At 36.8% G+C, this 17160-nt stretch overlaps 1 protein-coding gene across 14 annotated transcripts in view; it reads left to right on the forward strand.

The window, feature by feature from the left end:
* R3HDM1 (R3H domain containing 1) overlaps positions 1-17160 on the forward strand; it is a 210546-nt gene that overhangs the window by 123934 nt on the left and 69452 nt on the right. For all 14 annotated transcript variants that reach the window (XM_036253690.1, XM_036253695.1, XM_036253689.1 and 11 more), the window contains 2 exons: positions 6284-6598; positions 12728-12854. In XM_036253690.1, the coding sequence (XP_036109583.1) occupies positions 6284-6598; positions 12728-12854 (442 nt within the window). The remainder of the gene's footprint in view (positions 1-6283; positions 6599-12727; positions 12855-17160) is intronic.

Here is a 17160-nt window from a genome sequence, read left to right on the forward strand (position 1 = left end):
AATGCTAAATTCACCCACCTTTGCATAGTTGGGACTAAATTCACTAATTATAATTGAGATAGCCCACGTAAGTATCTCTTAGAACTTGAATATTCTCCACCAGTGATATCCCATTCACTACTTGTGGGAAGAGAGGTTAACTTCAAGGGCTTTTCAGGTAATAAATATAGCATATATATTGGAAAAAAGCGAATTTTGTATCTCATGAACCTCTGTGGTGAGTATTTTATTTCTATTTCACAACAGCAAGAAATGGACAAGAGTCATAAAAACAAAACTAAGGTTGTTTATTATCCCAGTCAGTTGTTTAAAATTCAGTAAATCAGTTTGAAGAAGCTGAGTTGAATTGCTCAAGTTCTGCAGTGTGCTCTCCATCCCACCTACTATGAAAGTTAGAGACATAAACATCTCAAGTTAGAATTCACAAAAGCAGCTCGACCAGTGTGGCTCAGTGGTTGAGCATCAACCCATGCACCAAGAGGTCACCAGTTTGATTCTCATTCAGGGCACATGCTCAGGTTGTGGGCCAAGTCCCCAGTGTGGGGCATGCAGGAGGCGGCCAGTCGATGTTCTCTCTCATCGATGTTTCTATCTCACCCTTTCCTCCCTCTCTGTCTAAAAATAAATAAAGAAAAAGTTAAAAAGAAAAATTCACAAAAGCACTTAATATCTTGAATTTGTTTAAATGTTTAGGATTTACACACAGATTTTCACATTCAGGTTTTTCCCCTGTAGATGTGTTACTCATCCTTGCAGAACTTGATTATACCGGTGTGAATTCTTATTTCATTTTGTCTTAAAGGTTGTGTAACATATTAAAAACAGTATGTACAGTTAGTTACACCTCTTTTTCCCTCTAAGACCCTCTAAAAACTCCACTGATGAGAAAATGCAGAATAATTTCTTGTGAAAGAAGTATGGTGATAAACTTCAGCTGGAGAAATTGTATTAGTTTTGCTCATAAGTTACAGCATTTGTATTGCAGGGATAAAGAATGTACGAGCAGTTTGATAAAGTTATCAGATATTTTGAAGGGCATGAAAATAATTGTTCCTCTGACAATTAGCACTCCTAATACTGGGCAAGGCAGTTTATCTAAAGTAAATGGACATTAAGGTTTTTGTTGCATTTCTAAAACTATAAATATGAATTCACATATGTAGAGGAAATTGCCTAAAACTATTTCCAAAGACTCTCATTCTCATTTCCCAAGCACTTTTGATTACATACACTCAGTTATATTATTAGACTACATAAAACTTCATCCCTATTCTCTGCCTTGGCTTCATTCAACTTGGTCGTGTTTTTCTTGCATTTTGCTATCCTGGGTTATTTATGCATCACTGTGTATTTCACTAGGAGCTTTATAGGACGATTTTTATTTCATTTCATTCAGTGAAAATAATGTTAGTCTAGTAGCTTCAAAAAATTCTAAGGAGCCCTGGCCGGTTTGGCTCAGAGGTTAGAGCGTCGGCCTGCGGTCCCAAGAGACCCAGATTCGGTTCCCGTTAGGGGCATGTACCTCGGTTGCAGTTTGTCCCCGGCCCTGGTTGGTCGTGCGGGTGGCAGCCACTCGATGTGTCCCTTTCACATCGATGTTTCTCTCTCTCTTCCTCTCTCCCCCTCCCACTCTACCTGAACAAAACATAGAAAAATGTCTTCAGGTGAGGATAAAAAAAAAAAAAAATTCTAAGGATTTATCTATGGTTATATATCTCTTAGAAGTAACTGATTTAGTTATGAGACGATTCTAAGTGAAGGTGTAGACAGTTTTAGTTTAGAAATAAATGCTGTAATGGACTGTCATTTGAAATCTTGGGGTATTTATCAAACCCCATAGCTCTTTTTTTCCTGGCATTGCTTCACATGATTTTGGTAATTTCATCATCAGTTACAAAAATAGAGAATTGATGAACAAATAATACTCAGTAACTATCTTTTGCACAGTGAGGTAATCCATCCACAAAATTTCTAATAACCAAACAAAAGAATGCTGTGATTTCCAAAGCCTGCAGATGGGCTACATTTCTTGAAACCAATCACTTTAAGTGGGTGTTGTTTTGCAGCCAGCCAGTTGCAATTTAAGTAGCAAAAGGAAGTTCTCAGGCTTTTTCTTTTCTAAGTCGTATCAAAATTTTACTTTGATCAGCCAATCTTCTTAGCCCACATTTTTCTTTTTACCACTTGATGCCATGGCAGACATTAATTCATACTCATGGTGCTCATAATACTATTCTTTTTTTCCATAGCAGACTAAAGCTTTCGTTTCTTCTAACACCTACATAGTAGATCAGGTTGTCTGGAAGAAAGTTATGTCTTAATGGTTGGTTGTCTGCCTTCATAACACATTGAATAAGTTATGCTTGGAAGTTCTAAAACTACTACATCTCATTTAGTGTAATAGGTGCTGTCATCCATTAGGAAGCTTGCTAATTTCTGGATGAGAAATGAGTGAAGAACCAGTGGCTACTTGATAGATCTTTCAGGTTTTACCTTTTTTCGTACTTTTACTTTAGTTCTAGATTTTTTTGTGGGGTTCTAAGCTAATATAAGCCTTTGGTATTTTTAGAAACTATTGAGTTGACTTTGTGGTAAAAAGGCAACTCATTGTTTATACATCTTAGTTGGTATAAGATTTTCTTATTTAGATTATTCCCTGGGTAGTCTTATTCAGTTAGTTTATTTTGCAATTTTGAAGTATTCTTTTTGGAAATATTCCAGAGGGAGATTCATATATATACATTTTGACCAAAAGTAAGAGTTTTTATTAGATAAAATTACATGGGTTCCTCCAGTGCTTGCTTATACAACTGTCTACAGGTCACTTCACTCACCTTAGTCTGCTTGCTACCTATAAAATGAATTATGATCATCTTTAAGCCAATGTGTTTATTACCCCCTTTGTAATAAACTATGTAAATAAAAGATTGGAAAGCTGAATCAGATGTTAGTGTTAGTTTATAGGTGGTCAGTTATATTCCATAGATTTAGAAATTGTTAAAATCTTTTTTATTTTTTAAAACACCTGGCCCTGGCTGGTTTGGCTCAGCGGTTAGAGCGTCGGCCCGCGGTCCAGAGAAACCCGGGTTCGGTCCTCGCTAAGGGCAAGTACCTCAGTTGCAGTTTGTCCCCAGCCCCAGATGGGGTTGTGTGGGTGGCAACCACTTAATGTGTCTCTCTCACGTCACTGTTTCTCTCTCTCTCTCTCTCCCTCCTGCTCTATCTGAAGATGAATGAAAAAAAAAACACCTGTTTTTTGAGTGCCCTTGGGAAACTTTTTTCTTCGAGTGCAAGAGTATTCCGTTAGTGGAAAAATTTCAAGAACTGGTTTTTCAGCTTTTAATAAAAATTTTCAGTTATAAGAAAAATATATTTATCTTCTGTATATAAAAATATGTTTATTTTCTGTATATGTCTGCATGTGCCTGTATGTGTGTTGTTTCTTTAGGCTTTTGTTCTTAATAGTATCTTCAATAGTTTTCTTTAAAAATTGCTAAAATTTAGTCACTTTAGTCCCAAAAGAGTACCTCATCATGCCATATCAAATAAAGAGGGTGATTGGCATAGATATTATGTAAGTTACTACTGTCTGATAACAAAGTAAGTGAAGTTTTATTTTAGCATTAATATAACTAAACAGAGCAGCCCTTTGCCATCAAATCAGGAAGGAAGGATAAGTGTCTTTGCTTTTACCGACTTAAACCAGGGGTCTTGGTTATATAATAGGATTTGAATTACTTGTTTCAGTGAATTTCAGTTAACTTTCTATTGTGTATAAATTTAAGCATAGGTATATTCTCAAGAATTTTACTATGTAGAGTTTCTTTGTTTAGCCTTGTTTTGATGTTTCCTACACTGTTGAGTTGAAGATGACTGTATAAGTGTAGTTTAAACTATTGCCAAAAAAGTGTAACTTTCTGTTTTATGCATTTCTAATATTTTATTCTGACATTAACATTGTTTGCCAACCTGTTGTTCCTTAGCCTGTTTGTCCTCTGCAGTCCTCTTCACAGCCTGTTCAGTACTCTACAGTCCCTTACCCATCCCCGCTCCTGCCAGTCTCACCCACCCAGCAATACTCCGTGGTACTATATCTCTGTTCACCTCCTGTGTGGTTTCTGTGGGTGGATGTGTGATGAAGGCTCGTGAATGGGATTAAAGTGATATGATCTTTTGTAATTATTTTAAAGTCAGGGATACATATATACTGAAAAGTGTTTCTAACCTATATTAGAAATAAATTAATTATCTTCCATAAAATATTTGTTATATTGGCTTATCACAGTGATTGTTTAAACCCCAATCTTTTTCTGTCTTTCATAATCAAATAATTTTTATGTTGACTATTCTCGTTCTAACATGTTTTAACTACTTTTCTTATTGAGCTCAGTGTAGTGCTCTGCAATCCTGGGGTGGCAGCTTTCACCTGGGTTTAGGCTTTCTATTCTTTCCCCAATGCCACAGGCCTAGTAGACTTAGTACCAGTTCACTAGGGTGAATTGAAGCTTATAACTACAGGAGACATCCTCCTAAGTAAATTTCTAAGAAAGGTCTCTGATATTTTATCTGTGACTATAAAGTAATGGGACCTCCTTTAATACAAAGTATGCCCCAAGTTATATCGCTCCGTAAGAGCTGAGGCATACCACTGCCATGTGCTTTGTGTGTGACCTTCTATAATTAGTAACTGTGTGAGACAGCAATATATAGTGCCTAACGTGAAATAGTCAATAAATATTAATTTCCTTCCCTTAAAATGAGTCTCCCTGATAGCCTACATTCTTTTCCCAGTAATGTTGTTATTTCATAGGCTGCATAGCCATCACATTTTGAAGTTGCTTTCCAAGTTAAGTTACTAGGTATATCTTAAAATCACTCTACACTTTTTAGAAATGTTTGTTTTATTTGGGGTAGTTTTGTTTTGACCTGGGGGCAACTTTATTTACCAGTCTTGGCTCTGAATGATTTTCAAAAATCACTTCCAGTCTGAAAGAGTGAAATTTTGCCAGCATTGAGAAAGACAACATTAAAAAGAATAGAATAAAAGCCTCAAAAATGTTTTTTAGAAGGGCAGATCTGTAGAATGACAAAATTCACTTTTTGCCATGGTGACTGTATTGGTGGTGTACAGTTATGGTATCTCTTTTTAAAATATTGGCCATATTACTTTGTAATTACAACTAGTATATTTAGGTATATTTTTCCCTTTTGAAACTATGCATTGAGTTAGGAGAACAGAGAAGCCATTTTGGGAGGAGTAAAACTATATATTTTCAGATTAAATCAGATTCCCCTTTTCAATTCCTTATCTTCGCTATAGCCTTCATTTACTTTGCAAAACCAGTAGACTATAGAAATTGCAGACATGTCAACTTTGATCTGACAACTCCATTGCCACAATACTTTAAGTAACTTTTTTTTTACGCTTTTCCTCTTAGCTAAATGTGGTATACTGTATATTGTTGCCAGTCTGCGACTCCTTGGGAACAGGAAAATGCCATTTTAATCCTGTTATTTTGATTCCAGTGATATTTCTCTAGAATAGTCAGAACTGGTCTTTATGGTGTTGTTGAACCAGAGAAACATATGTCAGGTAACATAAATCATAACCCTATCTTGGATGGGCACCATTGCCTGCTCACCCAGTAGCAAAAGCAGTAGGAAACTGTCATTTGGATTATATTTGTCTGACATGTGACTTAAGGACCAAACTGAAACACAATAGGGAAGAATAGAATTTATTCTAAATTATTTTTGAGAGATTAATGAGAAGAAAAGGATGGATAGATTTTAATTTTATTTAACTTCTAGAATATCTGTTAGGTATGATAGGAGATACAAAAATGCTTAGTGGATCTTGCCTTCTAGGAAGAGGGGTGATGATTTAAAGTGCAGAATAATTAGTACTATACCATGCTAGTTACCTGGGGTTTGAACTCCTTTCAGTTTTACTTTCACATCCTAATGTGCTTTTAATCTTCATTTAAATAAGAGTTTTTTTCACTTTTTGTGTTTGAAATGTTGTTATACCCTACTCTTCTGCGTGCTATGCATTTCCATTACAAGTAATTTGTAACGACAGCATTACAATATTCCTACCTTCCTGCCTTAGAGTTTTAAGTTTCTTGAAGCAGTTCTTTTATTAAATCATGACTGTTATAGATACATGATTTCCATAATATACACTACTGCTACTTATCTTAAAATACAGGAAGTATTTTTCTTTAATCAGTTTGGTCTGTATATGGAAGGTGTACTGATTCAACTTTTTCCTTTTTATTAGGACAACCTTGGGTCTCAGTTTAGCCACATGAGTCTTGCCCGCCAGCCATCTGCAGATGGTTCTGACCCTCATGCTACCATGTTCCAGTCTACTGTTGTTCTTCAGTCCCCACAGCAGTCTGGTTATATCATGACAGCAGCTCCTCCACCACCACTACCGCCACCACCACCTCCCCCTCCTCCCCCTCCCCCCCCTCCCCCTCCTCCTCTACCACCTGGGCAGCCAGTACCTACTGCTGGTTATTCTGCTTCTGGTCATCCTGTCAGCCAGCCTGTGCTCCAGCAGCAGGGATATATTCAGCAGCCCTCACCACAGGTATGTCCCTTTTTCATCTTTCTCCACCATGGAAGCTTCTCATTTAAGATCAGTTTTAACATTAGAGTGTTTATTTTTTATTTCATGGGGAAAGAATTTGTGGAAATGTATAAGTGAAACTTGCCATAATTTTCTTTTCTCTGGAAATTTTCAAGTGTATGCTAGACAACCACATGACAAGTGAGTAAACTATGTCCTCTTGGCGCTTCCTTTTGACTCTCAGTGGCCTGTTTTATAATCCAATTAGGAGGAGCGCAATAAAGTGGGTGCACTATAAAAATAAAATGCATTTCAAGAAGAGATAGATCAGTTTAGGGAGAGTTAACATCTTAACACTATTGAATTTTCCAGTACAGGAACATGTTATCTCTCTCCATGTACTTAGATCTTCCTTCATTGTTTTCAACAGTATTTTTTTTATTTAGAGTTAGCGTTTATTCGGCACCTACTACGAATGACAAGGAATACAGAAGGGACTTTTTATCTACAGTTCCTTTTCCCTTCCTAACTCCCCTCCAAGTTATGGCTCTACCAAAGCTGCTGCGGAGACAAGGAAGACTCAGAGAAATTGAGTTAGCACTCCAGCATCAGAAATAGAATGTGGCGTAAGCATAGTAGTGATTTGAATTTACTTATCTCTGATTCTAGAGCCCAGAATATATTATGTTCTGAGTAGAAGTTGACCTAAGAGCAGTACCTTATTTCCTATTTTAGAGATAAGACTGAGTGAGAAAGAGTGTATGACCTTCAGGGTAGAAGACGTAGAGTTAGAACCTCACTGCTGTTTTAGAGAAGGCTTAAAGCATATGATGGGAAGACTTCTCTGTCACAGTTTGCTGGCACAGTGTCCCGGATCTTCCATTCAAGAACAGCATCCCTGAGTCGCAATAATCCTAAACACACTTCCTCTGTGAGCTCTGCTCCAACTGCCAAGTTCCCTGGATGGAAAACACCTAGTGTCCCATATGATCTGTGTGTAGCTGCACAGCTGAGTTAGGGTGCCCAGAACCAGTGTGCCAGCAACAAGGAAGGCTTTCTTTCTCTATGGACCAAGAAGAAAGATACCATCTGATACGGAACTAAACTACCAATGCCTAGGCGGTTGAATAGCCCCTCGTCTTCCTTCTCCATAAGCTTCTTCCACGAATCTACATCTCCAACATTGTGTAACATGATTTTCTTGAGTGGTTGGCAACAGATGATCTTCATTACCAAGGGGACCTGATAAACTTGCTGACAAGTCACCTTAGAAGATGGCCATCATCTCTAAGTAGAAAGGTGGTTCAGGGATGGGGACAGTCTTCTAAGATGACTCCATACACTGTCTCAACAGTATTTTGTAGTTTTCATTATACAGGTATTACACATATTTTATTAAATATAACCCCTAAGTAGTTAATGTTTTTAAATATTCTAAAGGAGAAGGAGATTGTGTTTTTCAATTAAAGTTGACATTCAGTATTATATTAGTTTCAGGTATACAAACATAGTGATTGTTTATATAATTTACAAAGTGATCCCCCCTCCAGTACCCAGCTGGCACCATATACAGTTATTACAATGTTATTGACTATATTCCCTATACTATACTTTACATCCTTGTGACTATTTTGTTTTGTTTTTTCTTCAAGGTATCTTTTTTTTTTTTTTTTTATCCTCACCCGAGGACATTTTTCCATTTTTTGTACACATAGAGTGGGAGGGAGAGGGAGAGAGAGAGAGAGAGAGAGAGAGAGAGAGAGAGAAACATCAACATGAAAGGGACACATCAAGTAGCTGCCACCCACACGACCAACCAGGGCCGGGGACAAACTGCAACCGAGGTACATGCCCTTAGCGGGAACCGAACCCGGGTCTCTCTGGACCGCAGGCCGACGCTCTAACCGCTGAGCCAAACCGGCCAGGGCAGGTATCTTTTTTTTTTAATTATTTAATAAATTTGTATTATAGATGTTTCTCCTTTTTCCCCCTGCAGACACCCTCCTTCTTACCCCCCCCCCCCTTGTCTTGTCTATTGGTTATGCATACATGCATATAAGTTATTTGGTCTATCTCATCCTCTCCCTTACACCCCTCCTCTGAGGTTTGTCAGTCTGAACCCTACTTCTATGTCTCTGGATCTATTTTGTTCATCAGCTTATTATGTACACTATATTCCACAAATAAGTGAGATCATGTGATATTTGTCTGTCTCTGTCTAGCTTATTTCATTTAGCATAAAATACTCTCCAGGTCCTTCCATTTCGTCTCAAAGGGTAAGAGATCTTTCTTTCTTACAGCTGCACAGTATTCCATTGTGTATATGTACCACAGCTTTTTTATCCACTCATCTGCTGCTAGGCTGTTTCCATATCTTAGCAATTATAAATAGTGCTGCTGTAAACATAGGGTTACATATATTCTTTCTGATTGCTGTTTCAGGCTTCTTAGGATATATTCCTAGAAGTGGGATCACTGGATCAAATGACAATTCTATTTTTAATTTTTTGAGGTAACGCCATAGTGTTTTCCATAGTGGCTGCACTAGTTTGCATTCCTACCAGCAGTGTACTAGAGTCCCCTTTTCTCCACACTCTCGCCAGCAATTGTTTGATGATTTATTGATGGTGGCCATTCTGACAGGTGTGAGGTAATACCTCATTATTTTAATTTGCATCTCTCTGATAATTAGTGACATTGAACATTTTTTCATATGCCTCTTGACCATTTGTATGTTCTGTTTGGAGATATATCTATTTAGGTCCTCTGCCCATTTTTTAATTGGGTTCTTTGTCTTCCTTTTGTTGAGCTGTATGAGTACTCTATGTATTTTGGAAATTAGCCCCTTATATTTACCCCTGTGTTCATTGCAGCACACAATGGGACACTATGCAGCTGTAAGAAAAAAAGATCTCTTATCCTTTGAGACAACATGGAGGGACCTGGAGAGCATTATGCTAAGCGAAATAAGCCAATCAGAGAAAGACAAATACCACATGATCTCACTTATTTGTGGAATATAGTGAACATAATAAGCTGATGAACAAAGCAGACCCAGAGACATAGAAAGGAGTACAGTTCAGACTGACAAACTTCAGAGGAGGGGGGTAGGGGTAGGGGGATAAGATAAACCAAAGAACTAACATGCATGTATGCATAACCAATGGACATAGACAACAATGCTGGAGGGGGGATTGGGTGGAGGGTATCTAGGGGGGAAAAAGGAAAAAAATACAGAACAAAAATAAATTAATAAAAATTGGAACAACAAAAAATGATGGTGGGTTTATCTACTTCTCCCTGAAATTTTATCAGTCTTTTTATAGTATTTGAATCTATATTAAGCAATTCCTATTTATTATAACTTTCTACTATATTGACTCATATCATTATGAAATGGTTTTCTGCTTTTAGTACTATTCTTTGTCTTGAAACCTGTTTTATCTGGCTTTAATATAGTGACTTCAGCATTCATTTTATTAGCATTTAAATGGCATGGTTTTTTCAGTCTCTTATTTGCAACCTTTGTACTTAAAATGTCTTTTACATACAATACAGTTGGGGTTTTTTTGCTGTTTTACCCAGTATGAATAGAGTGTCTAGTTCTTTATTCTTTTATGTAGGTATTGATATAGTTAGATGCAGGTATGCTACATTGCTATTTGTTTTCCATTTGTCCTAGCTGTATTTTATTTCTGTCTACTTTTTCTGCTTTTTGTATTATTTGAACCCTTTTAGTGTTTCCTTTTTTTTCTCACCTGAGGATATGCGTTTTACTGATTTAAGAGAGAAACTTTGATGTCAGAGAGAAACATCTATTGATTGCCTCCCACACACACCCTGACTGGGAATCAAACCCACCACCCTTCCGTGTAAGGGACAACACTCCAACCCACTGAGCCACACCAGCCAGGGCTTTTAGTGTCTCATTGTATTTCTTCTTTTGCTTTTTTCTTTATCTATAGCCCTTTGAATCTTGTTTTTGTGTAGTTTCTTTAGGGACTACTATATATATTTTTAGCTTATCACAATCTGCCTCATGTTTATCTGAAACTGCAAGTACTATGTCCTAGTCACGTTAGCAGTATAATTCTTTTTACCCTCTATCCATTGTTGTCATATATATATATCATGTATGTACATTATAAACAGAAAATTAGTGATAATTTTTGCCATACTCAGTGATGTCTTTTGTTTATTTAAGAAAAAGATAATAATAGCCCTGGCCGGTTTGGCTCAGTGATTAGAGTGTTGGCCTGCGGTCCGGAGAGACCCGGGTTCAGTTCCCGCTAAGGGCGCGTGCCTCCGTTGCAGTTTGTCCGCGGCCCTGGTTGTCGTGCGGGTGGCAGCCACTCAATGTGTCCCTTTCACGTCGATGTTTCTCTCTCTCTCTCTTCCTCTCTCTCCTTCCCACTCTACCTGAACAGGAAATAGAAAAATATCCTTGGGTGAGGATAAAAAAAAAGATAATATTGTTTATATTCTTACACACATACAGAAAAGTATAATAATGGATAAGATCTTAAATCAAGATGTATCTATTGATTGCTGATATCTCTAAGAAATACTAATGAATCACCTCTGTTTTGTATCTAATGTTTAAAAGACTCACCCTGGCTGGTTTGGCTCAGAGGTCAGAGTATCAGCCTGCGAACCAGAGAGGCCCCGGTTCGGTTTCCGCTAAGGGCACGTACATTGGTTGCGTGGGTGGTGACCACTCGATGTGTCTCTCTCACATCGATGTTTCTCTCTCTCTCTTTCTCTCTCTCTTCCTCCCACTCTATCTCAAGATAAATGCAAAAATGTCCTCAGGTGAGGATAGATAAATAAATAAATACACTATCATACGTTAAGAAAAAAATATATAAAAATTATATAAAAATAAAAGAGTGAAGAATATTACAGGAAATATGGGGTGTTCTTGGCTTTTAGCTGATCTGGAAATTCTCTACTTGGCTGGTTTCCTAAAGAAATGGGCACTCTTGCCCTAGCCAGTTTGCTACAGCAGTTAGAGCTTCAGCCTGTGGACCAGGGAATCACGGGTTCGACTGCGGTCAGGGGCATGTTCCTAGGATGTCTCTTTCTCCTTCTCTTTCTCTTTCCTCCCTCCTCCCACTCTATCTGAGAATAGATGGGAAAATATCCTAAGGTGAAGATTTAATAAAAAGAAATGGGCACTCTTTAAGCTCTCCACAGATCTCTGTCTTTTAGCAGTAACTCAATCAGGAAGAGCGAAGTCTGAGAGAGCCGTTGAATCAAATAGCATTTACTACCACATACTTCTACATCACTGGATTATTCTTCACCCCAAAATAGATGAGATTATTTTCAGAGAAAATCAAGTCTGATATAAATAGCACTGGAGTCCAGCCAGTGTGGCTTAGTGGTTGAGCACCAATCCATGCACCAAGAGGTCGCCTGTTGCACCAAGAGGTCACCAGTTCAATTCCTGGTCAGGACGCATGCCCAGTTTGTGGGCCAGATCCCCAGTGGGGGGCATGCAGGAGGCGGCCAGTCAATGTTCTCTCTCATCGATGGTTATGTCTCTCCCTCTCCCTTCCTTTCTTTCTAAAATCAATAAAAGAAAAATTTTTTTAAATAGCTCTGGAAAGAAAACTAAATCAAGCTAGTCTTACTGGCTTTCTTTTCTACCTTTATTAAGGTATAATTTATAAATAAAATTTGTATATTGGTGTTCTAATTTGCATTAGAAAATGTAAGGAATGGGGACAGTACAACTGTATTAATGTGGGAATGGATAAAGTGTCTTATATAATGATTGCCATTAAACATTTAAAAACACTTGTAGGAATAATACAATGGGTTTTTTGTGGAGCAAGGCAATGTTGGAGTGATCCTTCAGCTATTTCAGTAGTGTTTGATTTTGTAAAAGAGAAAGGAAAATCTGGATCAAATATGGCCAAGAAATTAAAATCTACTAAATTTGATTGGTGGGCATATTGGTAGGTGTTTTATACTGTGTGTTTGCTTTTTTTTTTTTTAATTTTGTAGTTAAAGCTAAGAAAATCAGTTTTTAGATGATTGGTGTTGGAAAGAATTATTACTCATTACACTCTGATGTGCATCACAGAAAAAAAAAAAAAAAGTTATTGTAGGTAAAATTGATTTTTACCTCAATACTTTTTCTAGATGCCAGCCTGTTATTGTGCTCCAGGCCACTATCACTCCAGTCAACCTCAGTATCGCCCAGTTCCTTCTATCCATTACAGTTCACATCTAAACCAACAACCACTGCTACAGCCTGCACAGCAGACAGGTGAGTAGTATTTCTGTCATTAATTCTTAGTGCTCGAATATTGCTTTTTTTTCACCTGCCTTATTTCAATCTTACTGTTAAGATACTGCCGCACTCAGTCTATGAAGGGTCTCAGATATGTGCATACATATAAATATGCAAACCAGTGATATTAAAAGAGTAGGCAAATCTTAGCACCTGCTAGCAAATACCACAATGTCAGGTTTATATGCTAAAGGGTTGGGAGACATAATAAGGTTGGGCCAGGCTAAGCAGTATGATGAACAGCTTCCTGGTGCTCACTGCCATTGTAGTTGAAGCCTTCTTTGCAGCCTACTAATCCACCAATGGTAACAACAAAAGAGAGGCAAGGCAAGTCAAAATGTTTCCTGAACCTAAATTTGATTGAGAACTCTAGCCTAGTGAAAATTTTTTGTCTCAGTATCAGTATGAATGCCTTTAAAATGAATGATGTTCTTAACACATCTGTGTTTGTGTTTTGTTTTTCAGTTTAGTGAAAGGTATTTTAAAACTAAATACAATCTAATACTATATATATATCAAATATATTAAAATTCAAAAGATTATTTTTTTTTTTGCCCCTTTCAAATTTTCTTCAAGCATTCAATGAAAACAATTGATCTCAGTGTACAAAACTATCTTATTTTACTAAACTAATTTCTCTCTGTGCTTCCCACCTAGATATATTCTTCTGCCCTAGATATTTAATAAAGTATTTTGCTTTTCAGCCTTTCATAACTCTAGGTGTTGAAGTAGAATTTTTATTGGTTTCTTTGGAGCCTTTTAAACTGCTTGTTACCATTGGAGACTTTCAGACTATGTCAGCATGACTCACTAAGGCCACATATTCCTCCAACAGTTTCTTGGTAGGCAGTTTCTTGCTCTTGACATTGCGTAGAACTCTTAAAGGGTACCACAGTTTCAGAAGGAAGACTTCTGCACTGGGCAATCAGATGAGAAGTGTTCTTGTTTCTTACCACTTATGCAGTCTTCAGTGGTCATTGTGACTTACCAACTTCCCTTGGTAAGATATGCATCTTACTTAATCATCTGTGGAGTCCTTAATCTGTTGCTTCTAGGAGTTGTCTTGTACTTAGTATGTAGGTTCTTCCTTTTTTGTGTGTTACTGGCCCTCAATTTTATGTGTGACATATTCTTCTAAAGGATTTTGAGTACAAGCACTGGTCCTTTCAGCCAACTTAGAATTTGCCCTCTGTCTTCAGTATGGCTCTTTAGTTTCATGTTTTCCTGAAGTTAAATATAGTTCACTTATAATGTAAAATTATATGCTATAATTTTGAAGGGCATCAAAAGTTGTTCATTATACATAGAAACACTGGTTGTGACACTGCTTTAGTACATGTTTTATTCTTATAGAAGTTGTTTTTTGAGTTTTCCTAGAAACTCAGTCAGTGACTAACTTTGCATAATGTTTTTCTCCTGATTTTTTTCTCTGAAGATAATAATACGATTATAGCTAATGCCATGATAATAAAAAATGAAATTTACCTTCATGTTCCCCATTCAAGTACCTTGTGTGTGACTAATTAACGTAGTTCCTTAGGACCAAGTGTACTTGTACAAGTACATGCTTGAAAAAAATATTCCCACTTATATATGGAAAATAACGGAAAATTACATTCCTAATGGAAGGCCAAAATATGTGTATGACAGATAGCATATGTTTATCATCAGTCATATTTTAATTAGGGAGCTTTTTCTAATGCTAGTTATGGTGAGAAGAATAAAACAATGATTAAGTTAGATTGTATCTGGATAATACAGACCCAGAGAAAATATCTCTGAATAGTTAGAAAAGTAAAATGCACTGGGAAATGGGACAGGCAGTTTTTTGTTTCTGTTTTTTTATTTCACAGATTTATAGCAGTTGCTGTCTCAGTTATTTACATTTTTATATGTAAACATCAGGCTTCCTGAATTTCTTTTTCTTATTTTTTTCTTTATATTTCCCTACATTCTACTATCCCTATCCAATTAAAATTAGAAACTGTCACATCTTACATTTTTTTCTTCAAACAACATTGCGTTAAGCATATTGTTTTCTTTTATTGCCTGAAAGAGTGAAACTAATTATTCAACCAAATAATGAAAGCATTGATAGATTTGGAACAATTTTTCTTCACTGAGGCACAAATAAATAATTTTTAAATGTTTGTATATAACTTTAAGGAAATGTTTGCCATAAATTAACAACCCAGTTGAATCAAATGTTCTTGACCAGGTAGGTTATGGGCAGTAAATTATAGGATTTTCTCTTATTTTCCCTTTTGGAAAAAGAGAGAAAGGATAAAATGCTTTGGTCTTTTATCCACGTGTGTGCCAGAGGACCACAATAGTTATTGGTCTCCTTAACAATAAACCTCCAGCCTGTTATGGGAACTAAATTGAAATCAGTACTGACATTACTGCTGGGGAATGAATATACAAATCTTTTGTTATGAATGTGAAACAACCATGGTCATTCAAATCAAGGTAGAATCAATCTCTGTCAACAGAAGCAGAAAAAATCCTGGCTACATAAGGCTTTTTGGACAGTGGTAGTAGTGTATGACATCAAAGAAAACAAAATAAAAGTCATATCCAGGCAGCCCTTATTTATTCATTATTTATCTTTATTGTTGAGAGTATTACAGATGTCCCTCTTTTTTCCCCCATTGACATCTTCCTCCCTGCTCCTGTGCTCGCCCCCTTCACCGCACTGTTGTCTTGTGTCCACTGGTTATGCATATAAGTTCTTTGGTTTATCTCTTCCGTTCCCCACCCCATTCCTCTTTCCCTCAGGTGTGTCGATCTCTTCCCTACTTCCATATCTCTGGATCTATTTTGTTCAGCAGCTTATTTGTTCATTATATTCCACAAATAAATGTGATCATGTGGTACTTGTCTTTCTGACTGGCTTATTTTGCTTAGCATAATATATTCTCTAGGTCCCTCCACGTCATCTCAGAGGGTAAGAGAGCCCTTAGTTATTTTTAACTGGTTTTAGGTGTATCACTTAAAGCCTCTGGGTTTCAATATACTAATTTTCCAAATAAGGGAGTTTTAATGTATTGTCTGTTGAAGCCTCTGTGTACCCTAAAATTCCATGATTCTGTGTCTGTCTGACTGAATCGTTTCTAGTTCAGAAAGGTGGGAATATCAGAGAATTGGTTTGCAAGAGTGACTTACTATCAAGAACTGAGTTTCAAAAGATCTGGTTACTTGCCAGTTGCAATAATAAGGATTTGTTATCTTAACCCTATATCATAAAATTTACAGCTTGGAGACTCTAAAGTATACTACATATAAGGAACTAGGTATGCTTATAAAGAAACCTATTTCAGCAGGTAGTGATTATAGCAAAGATTTTATGAGGCCCTGGCTGTTTTCTATGTAGCTGCTTTCATTCTTATGACTCTTTTGAAAAGTTTGCAGCTTCACCATATATGTTTAATATTTTGCAATAATTGGCCTTGTTCCTGAGCTGTTGGATTCGGGGCCGTAGCACTGTCTGAGAGGTTTACATTTCTCACAGTGAACCGGTCTCTTTTTCAGCTGCTTCCTGGCTTCTTTTTACTCAGGTTTCCACTGCCTATTTTTTTTTTTTTTTCCGTTTGCTTTTTCTTTTTTTTTAATGCTGTATTAAGGTGTTGACATTTGCTTATATTTTCCTTTAATTGTAATGCCTGTTAATCATGCATCATACTCAGCAACAGGGATTTGAATTTAAAGGACAACCTTGGCTTAATGTAATTTAATTTACCTTTTAAAATTTTGTGAAAGCTATTGCTTTAATTCCTTTTTCAAAGCAGATTTGGATGGCAGATTCAGTTTGGTACAGAGCTTTTCTTAAAAGTTTAATGTCTTAAGTATGCCAGACTCATTAGCAAAAGTCAAACACATCTCTTTTCCTATTGCTAAATAACTTTTTAGGATCATTATTCATTAAAGCATGCTATCAAATAAGATACCTAAAGCATTTGAAGCTAGTGGGCTCTGACCAGGGATATAATTCCATGTTTTTTCCCCCAAACCGTGATACTGTATGCATGTGGGAAGCAAAATGACTGTAAAACTAAATATAATTTTAGTTTTGCAACCAGTTGATAAATTAAAAGAATATCAGCTTTTCATATAACTCAGAGCCGTGTGGTTCCAAACTGATTTTTATTACTAGCAAACTATGGTAGGGTCCTGATGAACTGCACTGTAGGAAGAGCACTTTAGGATAAACAGTCTGTAAGATACACAGAATATTGGCAGCACTGCAAGTTGCAAATTTAAAGTAAGTAGGATGTAAAAGGCA

The sequence above is a fragment of the Molossus molossus genome, unplaced genomic scaffold (genome assembly GCF_014108415.1).
Source record: "Molossus molossus isolate mMolMol1 unplaced genomic scaffold, mMolMol1.p scaffold_m16_p_11, whole genome shotgun sequence".
Lineage (NCBI taxonomy): Eukaryota > Metazoa > Chordata > Mammalia > Chiroptera > Molossidae > Molossus > Molossus molossus.